The sequence below is a fragment of the Phaenicophaeus curvirostris genome, chromosome 13, assembly GCF_032191515.1.
Source record: "Phaenicophaeus curvirostris isolate KB17595 chromosome 13, BPBGC_Pcur_1.0, whole genome shotgun sequence".
In the NCBI taxonomy this organism is placed as follows: Eukaryota; Metazoa; Chordata; class Aves; order Cuculiformes; family Cuculidae; genus Phaenicophaeus; species Phaenicophaeus curvirostris.
In genome coordinates this window covers 21,819,186-21,828,638 of record NC_091404.1, presented here as the reverse complement: position 1 = coordinate 21,828,638, position 9,453 = coordinate 21,819,186, and the positions used below count along the sequence as shown (strand labels likewise).

The 9,453-nt window shown below is 43.4% G+C and overlaps 1 protein-coding gene across 1 annotated transcript; it reads right to left on the bottom strand.

Moving 5' to 3' along the window:
• Positions 1-218: 218 nt before the first annotated feature.
• Positions 219-9,130, bottom strand: ZC4H2 (zinc finger C4H2-type containing). Its single transcript, XM_069867423.1, has 5 exons — positions 8,961-9,130; positions 7,667-7,838; positions 6,901-7,073; positions 5,593-5,755; positions 219-4,440 (listed from the first exon to the last, which is right to left on the bottom strand). The coding sequence occupies exons 1-5, from the start codon at positions 9,011-9,013 to the stop codon at positions 4,327-4,329; spliced, it is 675 nt and encodes a 224-aa protein (XP_069723524.1). The 5' UTR covers positions 9,014-9,130; the 3' UTR covers positions 219-4,326.
• Positions 9,131-9,453: the final 323 nt, after the last annotated feature.

Here is a 9,453-nt window from a genome sequence, read left to right as displayed (position 1 = left end):
GTCTCATTATCTTCTTTTCCTTTCTATTTCCTAACGTTCATTTGAACAGGTATTTTTTCCCCCGTATTTATCTCCATAAAGTTTCTACAAAGGCATAACAGAATTGTAGCTCAGAGCATCCCGTAAAATTAGGGGGCTGGATTTTACCTTTCGCCATATGGCCGCCTCTCAGTAGCGTAAGCAAATAGCAGATGTGAAAACACTGCAGGAAGAATGAATGACATGAAACAAACGTTTATTAAAAAGGACTGTACAGACCAATTAAACAGGTAGCACACTGTTACTTTTGCTGGGCACAGGAGTAAATTATCTAAAACACAGAAGCCAATGAAAAAACAGATACTGCTGAAATGCCTAAATGCCCAAATGAAAATCTATATTGGAGGAACCAGAAAGCTCTAAAATAAAGGGAAGCACTTTCATTTATTTAAAGTGCTAGTAAAATCTTAATATCTTGAAGCCAGTGGTAGATTCAGTCAGTCAGCATCCTGCTCACAAAGCCAAAGCTGATTTCAGGAAGTGCAAGTATTAAAACTTGGCTTACGTTTTCTCTGCAGTTAATGGGGTCCTTGGCACTCAAGTTCAAACGAGATCTGCCCCAACCTGGGTACGGATACTGCTACAGTAAAGCCATGGGACACAGTGGAGTGTTCACATCCTTTTAGCATGAGCTTAGGTGGAGGTAGGAGGGTAAGTTTGCCTTTTTTTTTTTTTGCCACTTGGTTGCCAAACAACAAAACTATCCTTTGAGGCAAGTGAGAAACCAGGAAAAGGCCCTGGAAGCCAATGATAACAAAAGAGAATCCAGCAATTTTGTTGTCACTTGCATAACCATTTAAGAACGGATGACAATTGCAGGGTTAAACTAGAATTTAGTAATACTAAAGTCTTGTAAGCTTTGAGAAGGGTCTCTTTGTGGCTATTAGGAGAATTTAACCCACATAAAAATGAATTTAAGCCAAGTGAAAAAGTATCCTCAAAGAACCTCAGAACAAAGGAAGAAGTCACTGTTGCACGGAGCAACTTGTGGTAAGACTTGTGGTAAGAGCTGTACTTCAGACAGCTTCCTCCTCCGACTAAAAATCAAGGAATGAATACTTCATTATCCCTCTAGTCTCTTGAGAAGGGTGCCTGGGATAAAAGGGCCCAGGTCTGTCATGAGAAGAGCTCCTCAGTTACGCTTCCTTAATTAATCTGTGAGAGAAAAGGAGAATGCTGGTTCCCTATGAAAGATACTGCTTCCCCGCTTCCACCCACCCCAGGATCCCTTAACGCATAAATCCAAATTTTGTCTCCTTACAATAGAATCATAGAATATGGAGTTGGGAGGGGTCCATAAGGATCATCTGAGTCCAGCTCCCTGCTCCTCACAGGACTACTCAACATTGAATCGTATGACTAAGAGCATTGTCCAGGCGCTCCTTGAACTTGACAGGCTTGGTGCTGTGACCAAGTCCCTGGGGAGCCTGCTCCAGTGACCGACCACCCTCTCAAGGAAGAACTTCTTCTGAATGTTGAACCTGCATTTCCCCTGATGCAGCTCCATTCCATCTCCTTGTGCCCTACCACTGATCACCAGAGAGAGGAGATCAGCACCTCTCCCTCCACATCTCCCCTTGAGGAAGGTACGGCCTGTGCTGAGGTCACCCCTCAGCCTTCCCTCCTCTCCAAGCTGAACCAGCCCAGTGACCTCAGCCGCTGTGTGCACGTCTTGCTTTTGAAGACTTTCACCGTATTGGCTGCCCTCCTCTGGACACGTTCACATAGTTTCATGTGGCACCCAGAACTGCCCACAAGACTTGCAACGGGGCTGCACCAGTGCAGCACGGAGTGGGTCAATCCACTCCCTCGACTGGCTTGCGATGATGTGCTTGACACACCCCAGGACATGGCCAGCACTTTTGGGTTTCCAGGGCACACTGCTGACAGTCAGACTCATTCTCACGCTATTCATATGGCAGAACTTCATAAAAGATGTGAAAACAGGTTTGTAAACGCTAGTACATAACATATGACAAAACAGTACATATGACAAACACTGTATGTCATATCCACATTTCTTCTTATTTAAAAAAAACAAACCCTGTTAAACATAAGCGCACAAGAGACTAGTTTAAAAAAAGTAAAATTACAGAAATGCCACAATAAATTAGTAAACAGGGCACCCTTAAGCATACTTCAGTTCAGAGCTTTAGAAACATCCCAAGAAAGAAAGAACCTGGCACAGTAACAGTGAAGCGAGAGCAGTTATGACCAACCCTGTTTATTTCAGAACTGTAAGTCAAAGTTTCTATAAATCTATCTTTCTATTTGCACTACTTCATTGCGGACCATTTGCCTATTCTCCATTGTCACCGCTTCTTAAATTTATGTACAACTGTCATTGAAGTATGCTGCTCTCATGCATGCATACCGGAGGAGTCCCTATACTGTCCTTTAGCTCTGTGTGCATTTTCCCTTAGGCTCAATAGGAATAGCTCTGAACAAGGCACACAGCCCATGGCTGCTCTGAACGTTACAATTAGAATCCATGCATAACAACAGAGTTAGTGCATACTACATTTGGAGCATGGGGTCAGACTGTCCTCCATTATTACCATCTCAGAGATCTTGAAGCCCGGTAATTCAGCCAGCAGAATCTGCTCTTCACAGTGGCAAGTGGTCCACATACTGTCTCTGTTATTGACAGATAGCTTTTTTGGCTATGAAACATTAAAATGGGAGAATACAAACTGAACTCGGCATGAATTATAGGACTATAAAATACTCATATAAAATACTTATGTACTTTACGGCAGAGTTGGGAGATTCATGGCAAAGTATGTGATTTGGCCAGTAAAATTGGTTTGTGTGGATTCATACAGTCCTCACCATTTGACAAAGTTCTGACCAGAGACTTGGAACTTCCTTGCTCTTCCTATTGAACAAGCAAAGTTCTCAATGTAACCACTCCAGCATTAACAGCAGAAGAAAACCTGGGCTAATGAGAGAAGAAGGTAAATAGACAGTCCCTGCCTGCTGAAGCTAGTGAAAAGAATATTTAATACTTCAAATCAACTTAGAAAAAGGCAGTGACAAAATGGAAATTGGAAATGAGCAAGTTTTAAGTCGTGGCTCTGTAGCTGGGCCACTGCCATCCTGGAAAAACCGGTGTTGCATGAGGTGAAACAAAAGGAAGATACACATTCAGGGAGTGGTCTAAGCCATCCTTTAGTAATGGTTCTTTTGGTACGCATAAAGAGCATGAAAAAAGTAGGGCTAAAATAAAGCTTACTTGAAAATTACCTATTAAAACATACAAAAATAGGAAGATTTGGTTGAGGTGGGACAATGAAACCGAAGCCAGGCAGTTCTGGTGAAATACATCACTTCTAGCTGACACTGTTCCTGGTGTACATTACTGAACTTCCCTGTTCTCCAATGGAGAATATATCCGCCAAAGGAGACTCTGCCTGTAGAAGCCAGGAATAGATGATGTGCGGAATGGCTAATGTTGCAGTCTGTGCACATAGAGATTTGGGATATTTCACGCATGTTTTCTAAAGAACCACAGAGAGCTGCTTGGCCATAGAGCCTAGGAGCACCACTAATACAGTTCATTTCAGCCTTGCACTTAAGTCAGTCTTCTGACTGCTGAAAATAACACCATATTACAATGTTAAATATCACAAATTACGTAATTTTTAGAAATTCACACACAGTCAGCGACATGATGCCCCTTCTAAATTTTAAGTCAAGTTTGAGGGAATGGTACAATCAAACTTCAGGAAATCAAAACTCAAGTCTCCTTAATGTGTGGGTTTCCTGTACAACCAATTTCTTTTTGCCCCTGAACCTTTCCTGTACAAGAAAAGCTCTACTGGATACCCAAACCTATGCAGTCTTACTAGCTTGAAAAAAAACCGTTCTCATTTCAGAACTTTAAATAGTCTCCTGTTATGAGGAGAAAACAGAATAATCTTTCAGTAACATCTGTTTTTAAAAAGAGAACATAAAAGCATTTGCGGTAATCACATTTGGCCTGTTGGAATAGCCTGGCATTTAGGATACTTGCATATGAATTCTACTTTGTTTAGGAGTCCAAAAGATGGAATGATTGAAATGTTAAACTGTAGCACCAGTAATATTTAACTTTCCTAAAACCAAATCCTAAGGACTGGAAGGAAATTAAGACAGAACAGGAACATTGTGCTTACTTTGCATTAAATGGAAAACAACGGGTCAGTCACACTCAAGCCTGCACTTCACTGAAGTCTGGCCACATTTGCAGTTCTACTGGAAGAGTACTGGAACAAGTTGTGTGTTTGCTTCTCAGTGGTCTGGGTTTCACTCATCCTGTTTCCTCTTGGGCTTTTTGGGATTCCGAGATCGGCTCTTTGCTTTGCAGAGTGGACATATAGGTGCATTCCGATGAATTTGTTGGTGACACGATAAACATGCCTGAAATATGACATTGCAGTCACGTTACATACACATAATTGGTGGTGTCACAGCGGTTACCGAATACCATATTCTAAGTAACAGTACAGAAAAAAGTAACTTGGGCTTCTTGCCTTCAAAGGCAAACCACTGTGATGTTTTACGCAACCAGGATTCTGGATTGTACAGTAGCTTCAGGCCAACTGAAAATCTCATCGAGTTCAAACTACAGTTCAGTGGACACACAGTGCAGGAATGTATCAATGACTCCAGCATTAAATTCTATTTTGTGCTAAACGTTTCATGTGTTTTGACGATGATTACATGCGTAATAGATCACTGAGTCAAAGAAGTTACAGCGAAGGACAACAGTGTTGTCACAGAATCCAAGGCAGGAGCAAGTGACGAGATGAATTCCACATATTTAACAGAAGATCCGGAACTCTGGCCTTTTGCTCCATACTAAGCCCTTTAACTTCAATTCGAGAGAAGCGTATTACTTTTAGAAAAGCTTTTTGATGGCCTAACTCCAGATAGCAAGTAGATAACTACGGAGTTATACCTACATCAGCCTGCCTCCTTAGTCAATAAATCTTTGGAATTTGGGTGGGATGAATATACCTATGGAATTTCTTAGCAATTTTTACTGAATATACAAGGAGCTGAGTCAAACTGTCACTGAGGTGCCTGCAGCTAGGTTAAATTAATCCATACGTTAGTCTTGACTTGAAGATCTGAAGAACTATGGAAATAATCACCTTCCCCAGTAATTTGTACCATCAGTAATTACTCCCGCTCATGAGATATGTGCATTGCTTCTTAGATGAATCCATTTGGGATTGCCTCCCAGCTATTAGTTTTTCTTTTGCTCAGCATGTTTTTTTCCCCTACATGCCTTTCTCCCACAAGACCCAAGAGGAGTGGGAATTGCCTACACCTCTGCTGATGGAGACTTAAGTCATAATGGAGTTAAACAAAAGGAAGGTTGTCCTTAGCCTTGAACAACTGGGGCTACTACTTCAAGCCTACTAGGCCTGCTCTTGATCTAAACCACTGCAGGAAAAACCAGAATCAGAACATATAATTTTTCCATTTTATAAATATTGATCACATTTATAAACATAATACATTCCAATGGCAAAAGAAAGAATCCAGCACATTCCATCTCCTGACCTTCATTGGCGGTGGCTGTTGCCGGAAAGTTGCCGTCTGTCTGGTATCTTGTTTCCTAGCCACTTGTAGCTGTTGGGCAGCCGCTGCAGCTGCAGCCAAAGACTCTGGGATGGGAGGCTCCTGTGGTTCTGTCTGCCACTCCGCTTTCTGCTTTTCAAAGTAGCTAGACAGAAGGAAAATAAATGAAAATATAACCGACTTCTGGAGTATTCCATTAGTTTGTAAAGGATCTTTTGGGTTAACATCCAATGGATCGCTTTTCTGTATCATGCTCCTCCACGAGAGTCAAATTTCCTACATTTAGACACCACTTGGCCTAGTTCATAAATAGAACAGGTGGCATTTTCCTCTGCATTCCTACACTTCATCTGGATTCCAGATTGTCAGGTTCTATGGTATCTTGGTGTACAACAGAATATAAATCTAATAAGATGAAAAACAGACAACATATATATTTAATCCTTAACAGCATTAGAGGCATCTCTGTCAAACTTAGTTCTTATAACTTATTCTGTTAAAATTAATAACTTCCATATGCAATTGATTAATACATCCATTGCAGTGACAAGATGCTTGGAATGGAAAACAGCATTTCTAATGAAAAGCTGAAGAAATCTTGGTAACTGTGTGTCTGTGAAAATGACGCCAGTTGTACTAGGCATTAAGAGGAATGCAGGTTTCTTAAAACAACACTTGCATTTAAAAGTGACATGTTAAACAAAGGACACTGTTCCTTGAATAGCAGCTAATCCTGTCACCCTCCCCCGCCTATTTTATACCTAAAAATGAAACTATAATTTATTATCCAAATCTATTCCACCACTACAGTAGACTTAGTTGTTGACTATATAAATGATCTACATAAATGCCATTGCCACGTGCACACAGCAAACAGTAAAATTCTGACTAGCAGTAGCACAAACAATAGAAGATTACTAGGTTGGTACTCTTTCTTGTGCTGTCTTCTACCTCTGCTTGCTAAACAAGCAAAATAAAGATAAATTAATTATTTTCAGGGAAAAGTCTTGCTAGAAAAAGCAGCATACAGTTTAAAAATCTAGAACCAACCACTCTGGATTTTTTGCATGTCCTATGTAAAGTCTGCAGCTTGGAATAATCTAATTTAACTTCCAACAAATTCAGACTGAATGTTATCAAATATATGTGCTCCCATATTCCTTTTTTTGTTAACTTCTGCTTTTCATGCTTAAGTTTTTTTTCCACCTACCAACAAAAGAAAAATGACAAAATAACCAGTAGCATTGACAGAAAATATAGAGCTAGATAATGTTTGTTTTGGAGACTTACTCAAGGGACAGCTTCTCTTCCTCCTCACACAGATCCGGCAGCCTCTGCAATCCCAGAGTCATCCGCAAAGCATCTACATGCTCCTTCAGTGGTTTGTACTCCTCATGCAGGCGGCGAGTAGATTCCAAGAGCTTGTTGAGATCATTCTCGGACTGCTTGATAGTATTCTCCATCTGAAACAGCAGGATAGGCATGCTTTTAAAGAACTGTTCCTTTAACAGCTCTCTGACCGATTGAGCAAGAGACTGCATCAGAAAGAGGAAGGTAGGAAGGTACTGGAGACAATGCAATAGTAGAACAACAAGTTATGATACTGGAAGGATGAAAACCAGGCAAGGATTTAAAAAAGGTGCACTTCAACCTATATGACGTTCTGAACACCAGAAAAAGCAGGTAGAGAGGCTAGAGATAAGCCAGCAAGTGAGAAGCTACTGAGAACTCTCAAGGGTCATTGGAAAAAAAAGAGTAGAATAAACTAATTTTCTGTGTTTCTAAGATACCCGAACACTGGTAAAGTTGTTATCTACCGTCTTCATGCAAACGCCTACTATGCCAACGTTACCAAATGCTCCACCCAACACAGATAAAAAGCCAATAATCCTGCAACAAATTTATTTCCCAGTTTTTGTAGGATCTTAGGATGGTGTTGTAAAGTCCAGATTATTGAACCAGTGATAGTTCACTGATCTGCACAATTTCACAATCTGTGGAATGATTTGTATACAACTGTGTCTTAGTCAGGCTGTCTGCAGCACGCTTTGCATACCACATTAATATCAGCATGGATCAGTCGCAGCTCCTCCACGTGGGCCATCTTCTCTTGCAGCAGCAGGTCCATTTCCTGTTTGTATTCTTTCAGGTGTCTCTCCTCAGACTCCAGAGCTTCAAATTCTGCTTTCAGTCGAGCCTTTATTTTTTCCATCTGCAAAGTCTTATTCCTGGACCCCAGCAACAATTGAAAAAATAGAGAAACAACAGTAAGTCACTGCAACATATTTTTGCAAGGTGTCAATTTACATGTAAATAGATGGAAGAAGGTAATGGCACTAACAGAAAAGGAGGAGCCGTTTTAAACATGTTTGAGAAAGGATTAGATGCAATGAGAGAAGTGAATTCTAATACCGCCTCTTTTGCTGAGCTTTTCAGTGCTATGTGAATTCTTATACTGAATTAAGAAATCAACAGAACCTTGTAATACTTCAACAGTTACTGTAAATTCACAGAATTTGTACCAACAGGGTTCTACGGTGTCAGTTAGCTCAGGTTAAACCCTAGTTCCAAAATAGAGAAATCCAGAAAATCTGGAGGATTTGGCATACGATTCTTAGAAATGTCAAATGAATTGGAGGCAATTACAGTGTCGTACACACTGACTAAATCTATGTGCACTGTGATCCAAACAGCTAGAATTGTAGCTTCAGGCTGAAGAAGATTCCAGCGCAACGACAATCAAGAACAGTAAAAACTCAAACAAAATCCCAGTTGCAAGTAACTCTGCATTCTCTTGGTTCTTTGCTAACATTTAGTACCTGCCGCCTAACTGCAAATGTTTCTGCCCATATTCTGCACTTTGACTTTTTTTTTTCTGTAATTCCACAGCAAAAATGATACTCACTCGCTCTCTCTCTTCAAAGCTAGTGATCAAAAGATGCGAGTGTCAGTTATCAGGCAGTTTTTAGCAGAACAGCCTGCTGCCGAGGCGACTCCACGCTCGCCTAAGCCGCCCAAGAGAACAAACCCACCGCTCCCGGCTGCTCCCGCCCCCTCCCGCACGGGGACCCGCGGCGACACGGGCACGGCCGCCCCCGCCCTCCGCCGCCCCCGCGCCGGGGAGCCGCCGGGGCAAAACAATGGATTTCCGTCGGGGAGCCTCAGGAATATCGATCCAAAGGGCTCGGGCCCCCTCTCGCCCGCCCCCGCTCCGGATGATTCCGCGGTGATTCCCTGCAGCGGCGGCTCCTTCCCTGCTCGGAGACACGCAGAGCCCGGCCGCGCTGCCGCTGCCCTCGGCCGCGCAGCAGCCGCTCCCCGGAGCGCCTCGCGGTACAAAGCGAACCCACCTGATCTCCTTGATGCTCTCCAGTTTGCACATAATCTCTTGCTCATCTGCCATGCTTCTCGCTTCCGGCCCCAACCTCCCGTCAGGGGCACAAAGCGCCGGGGAAGGGGAAAAGCCCCCGGCGGGCGCTGGGACCGCAGCCCCCACAATGCCGAGCGACTGCGCCTGCGCCCCGCGGCCTCTCCCCCCGGCGGGCGGGGCCGGGCGGAGCGGGGCGGGGCCGGGCGGAGCGGGGCGGGGCCGGGCGGAGCGGGGCGGGGCCGGGCGGAGCGGGGCGGGGCCGGGCGGGGCGGGGCGGGGCCGGGCGGGCGGGGGTGGTGCTGCGCTCGCGGATTGGCTGTGTCCGGAGGTCAGGAGGAACGCGTTTTGTGCTCTAGGTTTTCTTTTGACTATGGAAAGGAAAAGCAATGCACGTAGAACTGTTGGATTGAGGTGATTATTGGACTGAAGGGACCGCTCCTTTCCGCAGGCGTCCCAGCCGAGGCTATCAGCAC